At 53.9% G+C, this 20,601-nt stretch overlaps 1 protein-coding gene across 2 annotated transcripts; it reads right to left on the bottom strand.

Annotated features, from left to right (window-relative positions):
- Positions 1–273: 273 nt before the first annotated feature.
- MYCL (MYCL proto-oncogene, bHLH transcription factor) lies at positions 274–20,355 on the bottom strand. 2 transcript variants are annotated; one of them, XM_069622398.1, is made up of 3 exons: positions 20,252–20,355; positions 16,711–17,213; positions 274–1,973 (listed from the first exon to the last, which is right to left on the bottom strand). In XM_069622398.1, exons 2-3 carry the CDS (start codon positions 17,198–17,200, stop codon positions 1,366–1,368), a joined length of 1,098 nt encoding a protein of 365 aa, XP_069478499.1. In that variant the 5' UTR covers positions 17,201–17,213; positions 20,252–20,355; the 3' UTR covers positions 274–1,365. The 2 variants fall into 2 exon arrangements, with proteins under 2 accessions (XP_069478499.1, XP_069478500.1); XM_069622399.1 differs by having other exon boundaries at positions 16,711–17,303; positions 20,252–20,281.
- Between the last annotated feature and the right edge of the window lie 246 nt (positions 20,356–20,601).

The raw sequence follows: 20,601 nt of genomic DNA, 5'->3' as shown, positions 1-20,601 counted from the left end.
TCAGGTGTGGGCCTCTCGCCTTGCGGGACTCTTGGTGTTTTGGGACTGCACCAATTATTCATTGTCTACGAAATCCAGCAAAGTAGGTTGCTATGCTCAGTTGGTGTTTGCAGATCCGGCAGAGCCCCTGGGGACCAACGTCGTTGGTAAAGATGTTTGTATCATGCACGGTCGCCATTTAACCCCCCATGAAGGGGGCAGCAGAACCTACACTGTGCCCAGTAGCCCACCGCCCAAAGAAGAGGGGAAGCAGAAAGCACAAGACACAAGAAATGGAGCATTTGTTTTTTATGTGTGATTTTTCTTTAAACAAAAATTGTACAAAAATACAGTATCAAAACATCCTCCGTAGAAAAGGTGTCCGTTCCAGCAGCTGATTCCAAAGAGAAAGTAAAAGCCTCCCTTCACTGGGGAGGGGTTCCAGCCACACCCTGCCTTTCTGCAGGTGGGGACCAATCCAAACTCCACTACAGATAAACCGCCAGGGGGAAACGGATCACTGTACATGGCAGCCCCAAAAGCATTGCATAGAGATGACCTCACTCTAAACTGAGGGCAATCGGTACCACATACACCCATTGGAAGAGGCACCAAGGCTTCCAGGCGCTGAACAAAACAAAAAGGCTTGAGGATAACTTCAGTGTTGGACTAGATACAATCATACGGTTCCTTCCTCATTCCCAGCCTCAACACCCCCAAAACGGGGTGAATATCACTAGCCATGACAAACACAGCTTTCCCAGCTTTCCCAGGGGGGCACCCCGCCACCCCCGGGTCATTTCCATAAATCTCCCTGCGTGGGACAGGAAGGATAACAGACCGGTCCAGCATCAAGACCGGTACAAGAAAAACGTGCAAAGTAGTGCCCTTAAGCCTATGGCAGTCCCAGATTTGTGCAAAAATTAGCAAATAAGTTTCACCCACACAGCTCCCACCTGAGGCGAAGTAGGAGGGGGCATTAGTTACTGCACTATTGCCCCCATAACAGCCTTGCAAGGTGGAATATCCCTGCCTTTCAGATCCAGACTAGAGCTTCTGGCCACCATATTGACTGAGAGCCCTGCTCCGTGATCCTCCAGGGGTAAAAGGTCAAGTCCACTGTCCATTGTGGGCGTTGCGATAACGCCTGTTTCCTGCAGCCCTTGGGCTAGTGGAGACCAGTCTGGTCCTCGATTAGTGAGGCCATTCAGAATGTTCCGGTGTGTATAGCTCAGTGCAGTGTGGTTGGAGTCTTCTAGCGGCTGCGCAAGTCACTGGGCCTTCCCAGAATTCTCCAGTGCGCGCCTTGTGGGACAGGGGGGCCTTTGGTGGCGACTCCCTTGGTAGAGGCCAAGGTTGGAATGGTGTGTGCGCACTACGGCCACTTCACTTCGCCTTCAGGCGTATTATCAGTTTGCGCAGTTGCCGCTGCCGAGCTTGCAGTTGCCGCTTTTCTAGGGCCAAGCGCCGCTCTCGGGTCACCAGGGAATGGAGGAAGGTGGTGGCAGCACTCAGGATAACCACTTTGGGGGTCTTTGAGGTGGTTGTCAGGCCAGGCACCTGCTCGCGAAGCGCCAGGAAGCGGGAGCGCAGGTCGTATCTGCGCTTGCGCTCCATGTAGTTGTGGTTGTTCTTTTTGACCACCTCACCGTCCGAGCCAGAGCTTGCACCACTCCCACTGCTTCCCCCTTTAGGGGACAGGGCCTCTGGTGAGGAAGGGCTATCGAGCATGGGGGACATGGTCCCATCGGGGGAGGATGGAGAGTCCTCTTCCTCCATCTTGACTTGTACCACCGGCTCAGGTGGCGGCTGCGGGGCAGGGTCTGGAGGGTAGCGGGCCGCATAGTTGTGCTGTTGCTGGTGGATGGAGATGTGGAAGTGTCTCATGCCGGGGTCCAGGAGTCCTGTACGCACAGTGATGAGGACCGGCTTCCGCCCCGCACGGCGTGCTCGGCGCTTACCCACCGACACAACATCGATCTCATCGTCGTCCTCTGAAAAACAAGCGGAAGCAGGAGTTAGAAGTCAGCTTTGCATGGACCACACATGTACATTCACCAGACATGGGGATAGGGCAAAGGTCACGTTGACAGCAAAATACCACATACCAACACTTCAACTCTACTGTGCAGTGACCAAAGATCACCCAAGTTATTGACCTGGCAGACAGTGAGAATAGGGGGGGGGGGGGGGATCACCTGCTGCCATCTCATACAACTGCTATTGGAAATTCCAGCAGTGAAGGGTGATTGTACAGTTTAGGGGGGCACCCCCCATATCAGCCCTCAGCTGCTCATGCTACCAGCAAAACATTAGACCCTTTGCTGCAGGACACTGGTTGCCACCTTAATGTCAACACTCCTCCCCCTGCCCCTCCCCCTCAAACGTTATTCGTCAATACAAAAAAGGCACCAAACAATTGACCAAGGTCGACCTCTGGGCGTTTTTCTAGAATTTGTAGGTAAAGGTTAGTCAACCAAATCAGAATATTAGAAAAGCAAGAGGTTCCAAGTGCATTTGCACCCCTTAAACCCAGAGCCAAAAAAAGATAGTGGTATTGATAGTGGATGTGAAGTTAAATCATCGGGTTTCAGCCCCAGCTCGCAGATTCCCTTCTGAAAGGTGTAGTACTTGATTAGAAGTCAGTTTCCTGGGCATTTACCATTTCCAGAATCAATTACAGAGGATTTCTTAGGAAAGATTTCCCATGGTGCAATTTTCCCTCCATTTATGGACCCCCCCCCCCCCCCAAACGTTTTGCTTTTGCTTGGCTGCCCTAACCTGACTTTCCAGTGGAGCTCAGCCTTCAGCTGCGCTCCTCCGGCGCCTTTGCTCACATGTTATGGGGAACATGACACGTCCTTCAGACCTCAGCACTGGGAAAAAGTCCCCCTTAGTCTTTGACTATATTGCCATTTCTTGGGAACTTTTTATCCATGTGCCAAGCACCTTACAGGACTGCGCATAGGGGTCCTTTAATGGCACTAGCCACCCTCAAAGGATTTTTGGTGTATTTGTACAAGTGTGCCTAGAACAAACCGGTCAAAAGGCAAATAACGGACATACCCTATAGCAATTCTGAGTTGAATGTAAATCATGACAATTATATAAGGAGATTTAGAAGGCATTAAAATCATTGCATACAAACATCATTGAACAATACGTTTCAAAGACCGATGTAACAAAACGAGAATTAAAAAAAAAAAAAAAAAAAAAAAAAACACAATTGTTCCTCACACGTACACACCCATGCCATTCCCACACCTCACACAGCAAAGTAAACAAATCAAAAATATAATTAAGAAAGCCAAGATCCTCAATCCCCAAATGTTGGATGAAAAACCTGTTGCACACTGTGGTCTACACCAACACTAAGACAACCAATGTCAATAACTGGCTCCTTTAAGACACCGCTGGACAGTAATCTGTGAGATTCCTGTGAGGAACTGGTGGCAGAAGTTTACTTATGTACCAACTACATTTACTGAGTTTGGCCCAAGACTTGGCCAGTGGCAAAAATACCCATGCCACAACGTCTTTTGTCCTGTGCCCACCCCCCCGGGTCCTGTGCCCACCCCCCAGGTCCTGTGCCCACCCCCCCCCAGGTCCAGAGACCAGGGCATTTCTTATTTGGGGATGCCACCTCCCACAAAAAGCCAACGTCTGCGGGCTCCTGCATGTCGGGTCGGCTAGTGCCCAGGAAGAGGGTTGGGCCTCTGGTCCCAGTTCACACTAGTGGTGCCAGGATGCCTGAAGGACTGGAAGCAATGTGGGCCACGATTGGCCCACGCCTGGCATGCAAGTAAGAGCAGATCTTCCATTGGCTGAGATTTGAGCGTGAACTGAATTTTGTATAAGAAGGGACTCTGCATCCATTCCAGGTCGATCTACCGAGGTTCAGACCGAACTACAGAAGGAGCCAAGTATCCCGAGCGAAAGAGCAGACTCTAGAACCGCCAGTGACGTGCTTGGAAGGTTTAGAAACCCAACCCTGCTGTTCTCCTGTTGGACCCCTGTTTCTTCATCGAACCAAGAAGGCATGCAAGGGCGCTTTGCCTCTTTGGAGTAGTGTGAACTACCCTTTGCTTTAACTTTCATAGAGCCTTTTCGGACGTGTTCCTGGCCCACCTGACCAGCTCGAACCTACGTATTGCACAGAACGCCACCGTCCCTAGTTGCGACTCAGGGAATCTCTAGCTTGTGGTCCTGGGCCCTCTTGCCAAAACTCGTGCCAGCTCCTCTGGGTCGTGATTTACGAGGGTGCACCCAGCCTTGATCATTTGCAGGCCCTGCGTCGCCCCCCCCCTGCTGTGGTGACAAATCACTAAAGTGCCTGCACTTCTTACCTCCCGTGTCCCGAGACGACCCTGCACCAGAACGATTCCCAACGTCCTGGCAAGGATGATCGCCCCGTACTACAGCCGCTGAAAGCTGGAGCGTTGCTGAAAATGCAGGGTTAACACCTACAGGTGAAGTGGGCTAGGCTCAAAGTTTGGTCTGGACCGCGTCGAGAGTCAGTGAGCATGTTCCTAGCTTACCAGTAGCCCCCTGGCACAGCCATTAATTTGTATGCACTAGTGTCCCTCAAAAGATACTCACCTTGGCTGGGGTGCCCCCCCCCCCCAGCTATTCCCGAACTCTGAACGTTGGTCTGTCTGCAAGGGTAGACCCTCTTCTAGGAATAGAACTTCATCGTCTCAAGCCCCTTCCTGAGCAGCACCAGCGCCCCGAAGAGAGTCCACTTTCTGCCCCACTGCACGCTGCTAACGCACGACACTACTGGAGTGCTAGGCTCTGTAGGGATGGTTGGTAAATCCAGCTCAACACCCATCAACCTTATGGGAGAGTCGCGCCATGCCACGTGGCAGCATTTCAGGGCGTCTTGGTAAGCTGGAGCTGTGCACCCTAGAATGAAGAAAAGCGCCTTGAAGCCCCAACTCCTTCCCGGGTCATTTTAGAAGCCCCCCCCCCTTAGACTTGGGACCACCAGCACTAAGGCACACGGTCCTTATACAGAGTGGATGGACACGAGCTAAACCACGAGACTGCACCCCCTGCACGCCCCCCCCCCCCCCCCCCGCGCTGTGAAGTAGCCGTGGATCGTGCGCTACGATGGCCCTCGGGGGACTGCTGCACTGGAGCGCCCCTCATCGCCACAGGTGCAGGAACCTGGCCGTTGGGTGCACCTAGAAACTGGAAGTCGACCTCTTGCAGCTAGAACGCGCCCCCAGGCCCATGAGACCCAGTGCCAGGACCACCCCACTACATCTCATGGCAGGAAGCACGTGTGGCGCCAGTCTCGGGATGTGGCCTGGTCACTTGCCCGACACGTGGCCAACTCGGGTGTAAAGCCGGGGACCAATGACAGTCGCTGCTGCCACGGGGAGGTGCGATGCAGAAACATGTTGCATTCGTTTTGAGCCTTAGCGCTGAATGCCCGCTTCCGCCAGCTTCTAAGCGCTGTAATGGGTCACACCTACGATCACTCGCCCCTTCCGATGCTCAGGTCAATAACAGACCAACAAACTCAGCACATTAAAGCAGCGAGGGGCAATAACGCGAGTAGAAGCCCGAGCCAGCCTGTGTGAGCACGACCTCAGTGTGACCATCTTGCGTATGTGCCGAGGGGCAGGGGGGGGGGGGGCGGAGAAGCTGCGTTACTAATGGATGCCCATCAGACATGATCTGATGATGGGGGTCCGCCCAAGCACTTGCAACATGGACTGGGTGCATGGTGGGGAGGGGGTGTTCAACAGATCTGAAGGGAGGGGGCATTCGAACCATTACAGCCCGGGGGGGGGGCACCAGGAGGTGCAGTCCCGAGGCTGGATAAGAAAGCTCAGAACAAAGCGCCCCCATCCCCCCACCCGCGAGCCCCACCCTCAGCTGCTGCCCGGATCGCGCCTTTTGTTCGGCGGCTTCTCACATTCCTTTGTGCCCCTCCGGGGGCCCCCCATTCACATGCAAGAGAACCTCCAAGACTCGACTAAACCCCCACCACCCCCCCACCGCCGTGGAGGGAATTCACCTGCCAGGCCATTAGTACCCTTTACTGTCAGCCCCACTAGGATCGAACACCAGTTCCAAAGACCCCACCAACAACCCCCCTCCCCAAGACCCCACCAACAACCCCCCTCCCCAAAGACCCCACCAACAATCCCCCTCCCCAAAGACCCCACCAACAACCCCCCTCCCCAAAGACCCCACCAACAACCCCCCTCCCCAAAGACCCCACCAACAACCCCCCTCCCCAAAGACCCCACCAACAACCCCCCTCCCCAAAGACAGCTTCCACACCCCGGGTGTCAGTGGCATGCCACGTAATGCATCCGAGTAAACCCGTGCAGTGTGGGGTTCTCTAGAAGGGGGGCAGCGAAGGCCCCAGTACATCTTAGAGCTTCTCCCTCACTTGCCACACCCTGCTCGTCTGACCCCAGTGTCCTGGTGGATGAAGCCGCCCCCCTCCCCCACCACCTTCAAAGTCCCTTGGAAGCCAAGCATCGATGAGCTCAGTGTGGGGCCCGTCTGATCAGAGTTAGGGGGGGGGGGTCAAGGTTAGCTATTTAATGGGGTTTAGGAGTCAAACTCCCATATAGATTCCCGCCGAAGTGGGTGTGCAGTGAAAAAGGAGGGAGGTCTAAAGCACCATGGAAGTGCACTACCCCAACACCCAGGTGACTGGCATTATAGCGCAGACCGTTGCCGTGGCCTCCAGGCGCTAAGGAGATCAGATCCGAACCAAGCAGTGACTCGGAGCTCAACTCACAGGGCTAGGAACGTAGAAAGTATTCATTTCACAGACCCCGAGGTCTCATGGCGTAGTTCGAGCTCCTGAAGGAGAAAGCACCATGGCAGAGGAGTCGCTGGGGACCAGGCTCTAGGCAGCGATGCGCTGGGCTGGGGCGTCAATGACCAGGCTTAGTGATCTGCGAAGAACTCTTCGGTTTTGATATTTTAGGGGAGAGTGTTCCAGTGTTGGGGGCCAAGACTGTAAAGCTACTACCCCTGCTCTGGTGGTCTAGTGCGGGGTCTCAGGGAGTGCATTTTTATTTCATGCAAGACTTCCTTCTGTTCAAGGGTTTTTTGGCTATTGTGTAAGAATTACACGTAATTCATAGAGTTCTGAATGATTCTGTCCTTGGCGGGTAGCCAGTGGGTTTCTCTCCTAATGTTCGAGAGGTGATCAGACTAATTCCTAAGGCTGCTCGTGGGGCTTTATTCGGCATCAGCTCTAGTTTGGCCAGCGGTGCCTAGTAGTAGTAGTAGTACTCTGCAGTAACCCAACTCAGATAGTATTAGGCCCTGGCTAGAGTGCTACCGCTTTTGGGAGTAAGGAATTGGTGATTTATGGTAAGTTTGGCGGGGTAAGAGGCGGCTGAGGAAAGGGCATCAACTAGAGCCCGAGTACTGGGATCAGAGCGCCAGCGATATTAATTGCTGAGTATTTAGGACACAGGGCATTCATTTTAGTTGTGGAGCCCACAATGAGAAGCTCAGTAATCATTGAGGCACACACACAGGGACCTGTGCCACACTATGGGGAGGGTGGGGGTCACCCCCTGCTCCCTGACCTGGGCATGTGTCCAGTACCATGAAGGGAACCGTGCCACACTATGGAGGGGTCACACCCCGCTCCCCGACCTGGGGGAATGTGTGTCCAGTGCCATGTGCGGGCCAGGATGGCGGCTCCCATCTGGAGAACAGGGCGATGGCCATCGAGCAGCCAGTGCCGGCTCACCCTGGCTTCAGTTTTTTTTAAAGCACTTTACGCCAAAGGACGGCACGGTACAATATATACAGCCATCCTAGGGAAAGGAGTAGGGGAAAGAAAAAAAAAAAAGAGCGAAGGCAAAGCTTTATTCTGCGGAATGTGCAGTGGGGAGAGCAAGGTACATGGACAGCTACTGAGTTATGCTACTACTGACCCAGAGAAGTAGAAACCTAATCTGGTACCAACACCCCCCCCCCCCACCTTGCAATACTAGTTCTGCCCGGCTGCGAGACAGCCTTGGCGCAACTCTAGACGAGCCAAACACACGAACAGTAACATGCATGTAGAACCTGTGGCGTGCAGGTCTCCTTGATCCGAAGGAATCAAGAAGGTTGACCTCGATTGTACTCGAGGCGCTGCAATGGTAGAAAGGGCCGTCGCAACCAGGAAGCCAAACCGTAGTCTCTGCGGGTCTTAGGACAAATCTTCCCTTTGGTTACCCAAAGTAGCTTCGAGTCCCCCATTGGGTGCCAGACCCAGGGCTCTGGTGGTGCTGGCAATGAAGGATTAGGCTTGATCACCTTCAACGAAGGAAAAGCCCACCACCTCCTCTCAAGGGCAGAGTAGGAGCCTGGGAGGTTTATGGTTCACAGAAGACCCTTCCAACAGATGGCAGGGACGGGGATATGGCCTCGTTTGCGCTACCAGGGTCCAGCATTGATCTGATGGGTGACTTGGATCCAAGTCCCATCCTAGTGACGCCGGTGGCGAGTAAGGTCCACCCGATTACCCCAATGAGGGGGCACAACTGACTGGAACGCCAGGGGACCCCACAAAGGCACAAGCAAAGCAACTCTGTACTCCAAGCTCACCAGCGAGCACCTCCGAGCTGCTAAAAGGCGAAGTGCAGGAACTAGAATGCTGCGACTCATCCATAGGGGGTCTAAAGGATGCGGAGTTCCAATGTCTTGGAGAATGTTACATTGCAACTGAAGCCTCATTCAATTGGTATGGCCTCCGCAGCATCGACGACCCAACTAGGCAGCATACGAGTTTGCTTGGAGTAGAGTGAGGGGACGCCATTGCTCTCCATGCCCAGTTTGCTTGGAGTAGAGTGAGGGGACGGCATTGCTCTCTATGCCCAGTTTGCTTGGAGTAGAGTGGGAGGCGACGGGGACACCATTGCCCTCTACGCCCAGTTTGCTTGGAGTAGAGTGAGGGGACGCCATTGCCCTCTACGCAGTTTGCTTGGAGCAGAGTGGGAGGCGACAGGGACACAATTGCCCTCTGTGCCCAGTTTGCTTGGAGTAGGGAGAGGGGACGCCATTGCCCTCTATGCCCAGTTTGCTTAGAGTAGGGAGAGGGGACGCCATTGCCCTCTATGCCCAGTTTGCTTGGAGTAGGGTGAGGGGACGCCATTGCCCTCTATGCAGTTTGTTTGGTGTAGAGTGGGAAGTGATGGGGACACCATTGCCCTCTACGCCCAGTTTGCTTAAGTATTGCAGGGCACCATGTAAAGCATTAAGAGGGGATTTTGTGCTGTTGCCCAAAGGGGGGGGGGGCAATTACCGCCCAGAGGTACAAACATTTAAAGAGTGAGATGTGAAGGCGAGTTGGAAACCTTCAGCTCCTGCGATTGCTGCCCCTCCCCAAGCCAGAAGAGGAAAAGACGAGCTTTAGGACAAGTTAAACCCTGTCCGAGTGAGGAGAGATCAGCGAGCAGGGGCATGCGTCTATTTTGGAGAACATAAAAATAAGTGGCGTACAATCAAGTTCAAAGTTTTGCCACTTTCCATAGCGCTGCGAGTACGAGTTGGGTCCTCTAATTTCAGTTTACCCCAGCTATTGCCCACGAGGGTCTTTCTCCTCCAATCAGGAGAGACTACCAAAGTTCTTCTTAGACTACGTTTGCCTTGGCCAAGTGGTGAAGAATTTGTGACCAATCGTAAACGAGAAAGCTTCCAGGGGACCTTATAAGAGTGCCCCGTCTGAGGAGCGATGGGGTCCACACTCCCCCCAGTTCTAGAGTTCTAGTTTATCAGAGGTCCTGGGATCTGGTCTTTGAAAGACACTCAAGGGTCCAAAACCCGAATGGACCAACAGCGAAGGCCAGAAGGACCATCAGTCGTTAGTAGTATTACATGGAGTATTTAAATCTGCCCCCCACTCCAGATTCCTTGTCCCCCCACTCCCCAGGTTCATGGCAGTGTGCATGGATTGTGCCCATCCATTAACAGAGTGACCTGGCAAGGACCGGGTTTGCCAATAACTCTTGGACACTAGACTCCCCTTTGCATCAGCTGTGTCCTGAGCCCCCATTATTTAAGTTCTACTTGTCAAGGCATTGGAGAGGAAGTTTACATGCAGCGTGTGTGTTCGGATGTAATATTTTGGGTTACCTATGCAGACGACATCCTGCTTCTGGACCCTTGCAAGAGTCATCCGGCACCCCCTGGAGGCATCTGGTCAGTACGTAGTGAATAACGCAGCGACAATTCATACCACAAATCAATGGTTTCATGCTGGTCGTGGAAGCTTTGAGCTGGATGTTGAAGAGGTACAAAACCTACATCCGAGTTTTAACATCTACGGGGCGAAAGGGAAAACTTGGACTGCCAAGATTAAACATGCTATGCCAAATGAAGCCATTACATCGCAGCTTTGGTATCACCAAATCTGCTGATTAAGTTTCATGAATGAAAGATGATTCCCGATAAGTCTACGGGTGGGTCCATTGACGGTCAATTAATCATCATTTTGTTTCTATGGAAGGCCTGTTGTGGAGGAGTACCCTAGGCCTCCCAAAGTCTGTTCCGATGGTAGCCATTCAAGCAGAGTTGGAGCCGAATGCCTGTAATTCCGATAACGAATGAGACTGCTCCATGCCAACTACTTATGCAACTTCTCATATATATATATATATATATATATATATATATATATATACACACACACACTTCTTAAATTAGATACAGGTGTCTGGGGTAAATGTAATGTAATCTCAAATGGATGGATACAGCAAAGGTCTGAGCGAGGAGTGTCTTGGTGCATGCAATCATGCAGTATGCATTAGAGCGTGTCCGCCACAAACTTGAATGCAGCACTACCCCTCCACCCCCCCAAAAAATAAGGACCCACATTCCCCCTGGATCACAAACCTGCACTTCTACACAGCTACCAAATCTAGCCTATAGGGGAGGGAAGTTCGGGGACCACCTCCCCAAGACCTTGTCAAGAGGGACAGGATCATCTACGGAAGGCGCGGCCCTACTCTTCTGGCAATAGATACGAGACCCACTCCCCTCCCTCCCGTCCGGACTGGGACAAGGAACAGACCCGGTCACCCAAAAGTGACCCACTCCTTGCCTAACGACCCTTGACATCTGATGTCATCACCAGAAATGATGTCATTTGACTCCACCCCAAAGTGACATCCCAGAAGCGATGAAGCACGACCTTTCACCCCTTGACAAAACAGGAAGTGGCATCAAATAGCATTGTTCCTAAGTACACTAAATTACTGTGAATCCAAGCAGAAGTCCAAGGCCAAAGGATAATGTTATTGGATAGCACTTACGCTTAAACTCTTTATAGAACAAATATGCACACAGTATCACCCAGGCTGTGTTGGTACTCATGTATCGACCTAAGGAGGATGAAAGGCTTTTTGAAAAAGAAAAAAAAAATCAAATTTTATTTATTCCAAATCGGCCCAGGCATGGCCCGAAACCTGACCCTGCGCCCCCCAAAAAATGCATGCAGAGTAGAATTGTGGAGGCAAGTATGCCCCCACCCCCGCCCAACCTCCATGAAGGTGCGGCCACGCCACAGTCTGTGCCACCGCCACTCGGTGGCAGAGTTCTGAAGCCACTGGCTTACGGTATGTACTTGCTTGGCAGTGGCCATCCCCCACCACCTGATGCTCGTGCACCTATGTCCCAGCGGCTGGGGACCACCCTGGCATACACAGCAGCCATGCTCGAGCCACCCCAGTGACGCCGGAACTTCCCACCTGCCCTGTATAGGCATTTCAGAGTCTGGGTACGCACGCAGACCCAGGAGCTGCACCCCAGCGGGAATACCCCATTGAGACCGAGCTCTACCCTACGCCCCCCACACAGCCAGGGTGTGCTGCTGCCCCCCCCCGCCACTGGTTCAGGGCTAGAGGGGCTCCAGGTTCTGAAGCATGTTCCCCCCTCATCTTCACAGCGCCACTAATCGCCCAGTGGGCCCCACGCTATCTTGGAGTTCCCACGCGCTACCCCTGCTGCATTCAGCCATGGGTGCCCTCTGGCTGCAAGGATGCTTCGTCCCTTGGCAAGACTAGCCTTGGCTTCGCAAGGGCGAGCTGCATCACCATATTTACCCCTCCCCCCAGCTCCACAAAAGAACCAAACACGTCCTACCAATCTAGATTCAACACAACCCACCGCAACATGGAGGATTAATTCATGGAGAATGTCCTGCCCAAAGGTTCTACTCCACCCAACACGGAGGATTAATTCATGGAGAACGTCCTGCCCAAGGGTTCTACTCCACCACAACACGGAGGATTAATTCATGGAGAATGTCCTGCCCAAGGGTTCTACTCCACCACGACATAGTGGATTAATTCATGGAGAATGCGGTCCTGCAGAAGGGGTTTACTCCACCACGACATGGAGGATTAATTCATGGAGAATGCGGTCCTGCAGAAGGGGTTTACTCCACCACGACATGGAGGATTAATTCATGGAGAATGCGGTCCTGCAGAAGGGGTCTACTCCACGTGTCAAACAGAACATAGAGCATGTGATAATTACCAGCCTTCAGAGGTTTTCTAAACAGCTCCACAATGATTTGCCTCCTACCATGTGGGCACCAGCTGAACATCCTACAACCAAAAGAGTAAGGCGGGCGCTTAGAGGTCAATACCACCCATAACCAGTGGAGTCCCACAACGGCACAACCTATCCCCGGCGTCACCTTCCAAAGAACAGCTAGGCATCTACACCCACCAACACACCCAGTGCCATAAAGGTCAACTCTCACCCTTCACTCGTTTATGCTCAGAAGGCCAACCCACCTGCCCCAAACCACCCCCTACAATGGCCAAATTCATCCTCCTCAAGGCCCCAACAAGCAGACCCACCCCAGAGGGAGTAGCACGCTCCATAGCTTCACACTTCTGGTGCCAACGAGAGGAAGAGAAAGGAAACCCAGGCAGCAGCCTGAACAGTTCCTCACTCCTACCATGAGTTCTGAACTGTGGTGCAAGAGATCTTCGCTGACCCCAAAAAGCTCACTGCAGCAGCCCCAGAAAAGGACAGGAGGCCTTGCGTCAACCCTTGGAGCTACAATGGGCAACCATCCAAGTCCATCACCTTAAAGAATCCCCAACCTACAGGCCACAGCTGAACTGGGAACCTCATGCCGAGTACATTGTAGCTCCTGGAAGCCAACCAGCCTCTTCTAGGCAACAAGCAGAAAAAAAAAATCAGCCCCGCTGATCTTGCCCAAGACAGTAGCCACAAGACATGCTGCGAACCCAGCGCTTCACATGTACAAGCACAAACCCGAGTCTAGCACACTGCCGTTTTGCCCCTGCTTTCTGGACTGCAATCTCAAAGGATCTGGTCTGGAAACCACTAGGGAATCAGCTTTAAGGGCTGGTTTATGCTCAGCGAGTAGTTTTACATTGATTTTAATCTGTTTTTGGCCCATTTCATGTACATGGATGAGGGTTTTTTTAAATCGTTTCCTGACCAACATGTGCTATTGTGATGGGTTGCTCTAGTGTTTTTGTAGCTTCGGACCCCGTTTTTCTGTGCTGGCCTGCAGGTAGAGTGCAGTCCCTGGGGTGTAGTCCTTGGTGTCTGGCTTTCTCCCTGTCCCACCCTCCCCCTCAAACCGCCCACCTCCCCAGATTGGTACATCCACCTGGTCATAACTGACCTTCCCAGGGCAGCCCTCTGCCTGTGCAACACCAGCAGCTAAGGGCCCCAAGGCAAAGGGCAGCTCCCACAGAGGCGGCTCCAGATTGTGTCTGCAGGTGTCAACAGGGGAGGCCAGCGGCCAGCCGTCACCCAGCAGCAACCATCAAGGTAGGTGTGGATTAGAGCAGTAACTACACCAGAAGCCCTGCCATTCTACCTGCCCTTAGACCAGGACAATAACACTAACCTGCTTAACTACATAAAATTATGAACATTAGCCTGCGTTGCATCGAGACAGAACGGTGAACGTTAACAAGTGCCACATTTAGATAGATGTGCTAATAGGTTTTTGTAAGTGGTCCAGTGCCACATTTGCATAGAATTGTGAATATTGGCATGAATATATAGACAGGATTGTGATTATTAGCCAGTGCAGGATCCAGATAAAAATGTGGAGATTCACACGCCACATCTAGAAAGAACGTGGAAATTTACCACCACTTCTAGATAGCAAGGCCAATAACTACCCCACTAACAATTTCACCCCTCTGCGTACACCTCTCAAACTCCAACCAAGCACAATCGCGCAAGCTTCACTACATTGCAAAAAACCACACAGCTTTGCACAACATCACACAATGGCTACCGACCGGAAAGCACCCCCAAACTCAGCAAATGGTGTTTACCCAACATCACTTCTCTTATTACTTATCTCTTGCACTTTTCCCACTAACTCACCCACTTTCCAGATCTACGAGAGAGCGCCAGGGTACCATTCGTGGTTATAGTGCATGGTAGAAATATCCTAAATATCCTTAGACATTAACACTGCTATGTGCAAACCCTCTCCCCAGTGGAATCTAGCACATGGCTATGACATGGCATTTATAACATGCTGTACACAAGTGTTTCTAGGCACTGCCACATGCAATTCCACTTCCCTGTGCAGTGCAAGGTCTAGCAAACTCTAGCAAGGTCTAGCTTCTGCAAATCCAGATACACATCCCCGCCCCCCCCCCCCCCCCCCCCCCAAGAAAGCTATGGTGGGTTTAAAGAGGTTTGGAAAAACCCTTACACCGGAAATGTGAAAGTCCATTTGAGCCAAGTCACATCCCACAAAGCCACCCAGTAGCCATTGATGGAAGTACATCTCCAGTTCGGAGGTAAAACAGCAAGGCATGTGGGTATGCAAATTAGCTCAAATGCAAATCTTTTTCCTCAGGAAAACTTGTCTAAGAGGACAGTGCTCCTTTATACATGTATAAGCATCAAGAAACAGAAAAGAACTGGAAACCCAGCACTTGCAAACAGACATCAGTGAACATGTAATACTAGTTGACTGGCTTCGGGTAGTTGTGGAACCTCTGCTTAATGTTCCAACCTTCGAAACATTTGAATTACTGCGATACAACCACACTACGCCAATGTCAAATATAGTTTTAATGTTGGTTTCAAAAAATAGGTTGACTTCAGAACCAGCCGACATGTCGAACGCTGCTCTTTTTCAAGGCATATGTTAACAGGTATTAAGAGTCCAAACCAAGATGATAATCATAAGTGAGGGTAAAAAGCCCCATTTCTTTGCAATTGCGTCTGCTGATAATTCTGTATGAACTGCCCTTCTCCTGCGGCACCCACTTACAAAAAATATAAAACAGTGATTGGGCTTTTTACCCTCACTTGGTATGATTGGCAGATAAGCACCACACTTCACCAGAAAGAAGAAGTTAAAAGGGCACCCACTACCTTGGGGTGACCCTGGACAGCAAACTGGAAAAGCCATATTGAGAAAATTCAGCAGACGGCATCAGAAAAGCTGGTGGCACTACCCACTTCTGAATACCCAGTCCATGCCCCTCCAGACAAAGATCATGTCTACCTGGCATGGATGACCGGCCAGGAGTGACAGGAAGAGTCTTCAGATAGTCCAGAACAAGGCCCTGTGACTAGAGTGTGGATGTCCACTCTTCACAAGGATAGCCGACCTTCACAGAGTCCTGGACATCGGGATGTTGGACGAACATCTAGCGAAGCTGAGCAAGAACTTCTGCCAAGGAATGGGCCAGAACCCGAACCCTCTGATCAGAAAACTGCCACCACTGCAACACCTGTTCCACCACTACCCGCGTCCCATCACAGCAAAGACCCTGTGAAACCAGCCCTACTGTGGCGAGTCCACACAGACCAAGAAGAATAGAAACGTATGACTACACCCTCAACCCGAGAAGATGGGGTAATGAGGCTCAAGTCTCGGTATCCAAAAATCACGGCGGATGGATCCAATCTATCAGCAAGAAGAAAGCACAGTTCCTCCCCTGGTTGCTGGTGACCCCTCCCGGGTCCCTGCTCCCCTCACCCCATTATTGTACAGCACCATCTTCCTTCTGGAAGAGAGGTTTGCGCTAAATAAGTACAGGTAGAGAGCGACACGCGGCACTCCCCTGCAGGAACAAGGAAGCCCTTTCCTATGAAGCTGGGCAGGACTCTGCAAAAGAACTTCATGCATCTCACTTCACTTACAGCAGAGGGCCCCCCACTCATGGTCCCACTGGAATGAGATTCCAAAGAGTCCCCCACAAGCAAAGGTTAAGAGGTGCCAGAGACCTACAGAATGGGACGGTTCCCCACACCATGCCCCCCTGCTCGCTACCAGCTAACTGGGCATAAGCAGCCTGAATAGCAAGGTGACTAGGACCCGGGGACCTGAAGCCTCCCTGCAGCACGTGCAGCTCTACTCACTCACACGCTCATCGTTACTGGAGAGACACTACCCAAAACATACACAAATACTGTGCTACACAGCCTTAGCATCAAACCCAGTGTCTGTACCCCAGCAGAGGGGCTGTCCGTGTAAACTGCACATGCCTCAGACTCCACCATCATATCAAGGGCCTAGAACACTGACAAATACCCACATGCTGGATTCATCTGCCATGTCAGTCGGAGCCTGCCCATCTGCTGAGCAGCCCGCCTTCGGCTAGACCCTGGTCTCCAGCTCTACTCAGCGGACATGCCACCCACAGCTCTATTGGGGGCATTGCCCTCCACTATTCCTGACCCTCAACTTTACCCATAAAGTAGAAGAAATAAAAAGCCATTCCTTACCAGAGTCACTGGGGGTGTCAGACCCAGATGAGATGGGGGCCTTGGTGTCTGGCTTTGGTGCAGCAGGTGTGACTGGCAGGGCAACAGGTTCTGGGATCTTGGTCACGACTTCTGGTGCCTCCGGCTCCAGTTTGCAGGCTGGCTGGACTTTTGGGGATCCAGTGGAGAGTCGCTCATTGAGTACCTTCTCTAGACACCCCCTCGTGGAGAAACCCCCCCACATGCAGTCCCGGAGTAATACCATAGAGCTGAGGGCTCCAGCCCAGGGGCCTGGCCCTTTCATAGGGGGAGACAAGTCCCACCCCAGCTCTGAACCCAGGGGTGCCATAACACCAGTGCCCCCACTTAAGCGGCCTGATGTGGGCCGGGGGCTGGGCACAAGCTCAAACTTCTTCCAGATATCCTCGCTGGGAGCCACACAGCGAGAGGGGTCCTCTTCAAGATCTGTATCATAAAAGTAGAAGTAGTGGTGAAGAGCATCCAAGTCCATCCTGGAGGCACACCTAAGGAGACAAAGACAGTGTCAACACCAGGAGGAGCGGCAAAGCAACAGAAAAGGAAAGGCAACATCCAACTCCATCCTGGAGGCACACCTAAGGAGACAACAGGAGGAGGAGAGACAAGGCATCTGGTGGAGGGAGGAGAGACAAGGCATCTGGTGGAGGGAGGAGAGGAGAGACAAGGCATCTGGTGGAGGGAGGAGAGGAGAGACAAGGCATCTGGTGGAGGGAGGAGGAGAGACAAGGCATCTGGTGGAGGGAGGAGAGGAGACAGCAAATGTAGCACCAGGAGAAAGCATTTATAGAGGCCTCTTTTCTTGCAGTGATTAACTGTAGGCATAACACCGAACCGTGGTGGACCGTCTCCGGGCAAACAGATCAAAAGAGAAAGCAATGAAGAGACCAGCTCACCAAGATACACCATAGGGGAAGGCATGGAAGGGGTGACAGGTGAGGAGAAGAGACAAAAAAGGGGGCACCAGCATCAGAACCAGGTGAGGGGGTAGCAAAAGGATTGCCAGGCCAGGGAAGGAGACAGGCCTACAGAGAAGTGCAGGGAACACATGTCGGAGCAGTAGAGGAGCCAGAACTAGGTGTGGACCCAAGAAAGATGGGAAAGAAACTAAAACGGAGTGAAGAATTGCTCTTCTATCGTGGGATGTAGGGGGAGCTGGAGGAGGAGAGAGGAAAGGCAGTCCACGAGGAGAGGACACGAGGCAGGGAGATAGGATGGGTTGAGCGTGAAGATGGGACCAGTCCTGCAGCACGAGGAAGGTGAAGCAGCGCCCCAGGGAAGGGGGGGTGTATGCAAGGAAGGATGGTGTGCAGACCTGCAGCAAGAGGAAGGCGAGGCAGCCGCAGCACGAGGGAGGTGAGGCAGCCCACCAGGGGACGAGGGGGGGGGTACAAGGAAGGATGAAGTGCTTCAGACCTGCAGCACGAGGGAGGTGAGGCAGCCCCCCAGGGGAGGAGGGGGCGCAAGGAAGGATGAAATGCTTCAGATATGCAGCACGAGGGAGGCGAGGCAGCCCCCCAGGGGAGGAGGGGGCGGCGCAAGGAAGGATGAAGTGCTTCAGACCTGCAGCACGAGGGAGGTGAGGCAGCCCCCCAGGGGAGGAGGGGCGGCGCAAGGAAGGATGAAGTGCTTTAGACCTGCAGCACGAGGGAGGTGAGGCAGCCCCCCCAGGGGAGGAGGGGGAGCAAGGGAGGATGGAGTGCTTCAGACCTGCAGCACGAGGGAGGTGAGGCAGCCCCCCCAGGGGAGGAGGGGGAGCAAGGGAGGATGGAGTGCTTCAGACCTGCAGCACGAGGGAGGTGAGGCAGCCCACCAGGGGAGGAGGGGGGCGCAAGGAAGGATGAAGTGCTTAAGACCTGCAGCACGAGGGAGGTGAGGCAGCCCCCCAGGGGAGGAGGGGGAGCAAGGGAGGATGGAGTGCTTCAGACCTGCAACACGAGGGAGGCGAGGCAGCCCCCCAGGGGAGGAGGGGGCGCAAGGGAGGATGGAGTGCTTCAGACCTGCAGCAAGAGGGAGGTGAGGCAGCCCCCCAGGGGAGGAGGGGGCGCAAGGAAGGATGAAATGCTTCAGACCTGCAGCACGAGGGAGGCGAGGCAGCCGCAGCACGAGGGAGGAGGAGGCGGCGCAAGGGAGGGTGAAGTGCTTCAGACCTGCAGGACGAGGAAGGCGAGGCAGCCGCAGCACGAGGAAGCCGCAGCACGAGGAAGGTGAGGCAGCCCCCAGGGGAGGGGGTTGCAAGGAAGGATGAAGTGCTTCAGACCTGCAGCACGAGGGAGGTGAGGCAGCCCCCCCAGGGGAGGAGGGGGCGGCGCAAGGAAGGATGAAGTGCTTCAGACCTGCAGCACGAGGGAGGTGAGGCAGCCGCAGCACGAGGGAGGTGAGGCAGCCGCAGCACGAGGGAGGTGAGGCAGCCGCAGCACGAGGGAGGTGAGGCAGCCGCAGCACGAGGGAGGTGAGGCAGCCCCCCAGGGGAGGAGGAGGCGGCACAAGGAAGGATGAAGTGCTTCAGACCTGCAGCACGAGGAAGGTGAGGCAGCCCCCAGGGGAGGGGGGTTGCAAGGAAGGCGGAAGTGCTTCAGACCTGCAGAAGAGGCAAGGAACATGACAGAAAGGGGTGCAAGGGGGGGCGGCTCAGAATCCATCTAAGTGACTTCCAAAGAGGCGGGAAAGTGCATGGGTGGGAAGTGACGGAGAGGGGGGGGGGCAAGGGGATGCGAACAGATGCGCACGTGGTGGTGCAAGGACAAGAAAAACTGCAGTTTAAGTAAATCCTTCGTGGCGTCACCCCCCCCCCCCCCCCCCCCCAAAAACGGAAAGGTTAACACCTCTGGTGTATGAAGGCAACTTACAGCAGATTAAACCCCTCCCCGCCCCCCAGCTACCCTTAAGAACCACTCATCTTGCCGCGTTTCCCTGTCAAGCCCCCCCCCACTCATCCCATCACTGCTGCTTGGGATTGCGCCCCCCGCCCCAAAACCCATGCAAGTACCCCGGAGGGTAACTCCCCTCCCTTCACTGACCTCCCTGCCCACGTGCGCCCCTCTAGATGCCGGGGATTCTTGGGTGGTACTCTCCTTACCTCTCCCATACTCCTGCCCCCCCCCCCCCGCCGCTCCTTACCCCCGATATTGCCCACCGCACCTCACTGGTCCTTAACGCCGACTACTGGACCTAACCCCGGGCCACTGCTCCTACGCGCCCTCTTCCGCCCAAGTTAACGCCCTGTTTGCCTCCCAACCCATGCTGCACTCGCATGCACCCCCCCTCTCCCTCCCTCCCCCCTCCTCCTCTTCTGATTGCCGGGCCAGTGTAGTGCCCGTTTCTGCCCCCTGACCCCGGTCCACCCTCTGATTGCGGATGGGTGCTCATGGCCGGAATTGGTCAGCGAAACCGGTTCTCCAAATACCGTCCCACCCCCCCGTGTGCGGCCAGACCCTTCGCCCTCGCCCACTCAACGTCGCCGGCATGGCCGGGCCGTTAACGCCCGGTATCCGCCCGGTGCCTCCCGCGCAGAGCCCGCTCTCACCTCCGCGCTCTTTCTCGGTTCTTTCTGAATGCGGCGCTTTGTTCCCGCAGCGCTTATAGGAGCTGAGGCGGGAGGAGCCGCAGGACACTCCCTCCCTGGAAGCCTCGCTGCCCCTCCCCCTCCCCGCCACCAGCCCGAGCCGAGCACATGTTGGACTCAAACAAAAGATGAACCAGGAAAAGGCGAGGGAGGAAGTGCCCCGCACGCGGACCCGGGCCGAACCCAGACATTAGAGCCCGGACCCGGGCCGAACCCAGCCGTTAGAGCCCGGACTCGGGCCGAACCCGGAAACTAGAGTCCCGCGGGCCTGGGCCGAACCCGGGTATTAGAGCACAGCGGACCCGGGCCGA

Source organism: Ambystoma mexicanum, chromosome 11, assembly GCF_040938575.1.
Source record: "Ambystoma mexicanum isolate Mex_15411 chromosome 11, UKY_AmexF1_1, whole genome shotgun sequence".
In the NCBI taxonomy this organism is placed as follows: Eukaryota; Metazoa; Chordata; class Amphibia; order Caudata; family Ambystomatidae; genus Ambystoma; species Ambystoma mexicanum.
The sequence above is the reverse complement of the archived record's forward strand: the minus strand, read 5'-3'. Positions and strand labels throughout refer to the sequence as shown.

Coding starts and splice junctions, on each gene's coding strand:
- MYCL (XM_069622398.1), bottom strand. CDS start 17,200: ATGGACTTGGATGCTCTTCACCACTACTTCTACTTTTATGATACAGAT. Junction 1,974..16,710: donor TGACACCCCCAGTGACTCTG/GTAAGGAATGGC, acceptor CTTGTTTTTCAG/AGGACGACGATGAGATCGAT.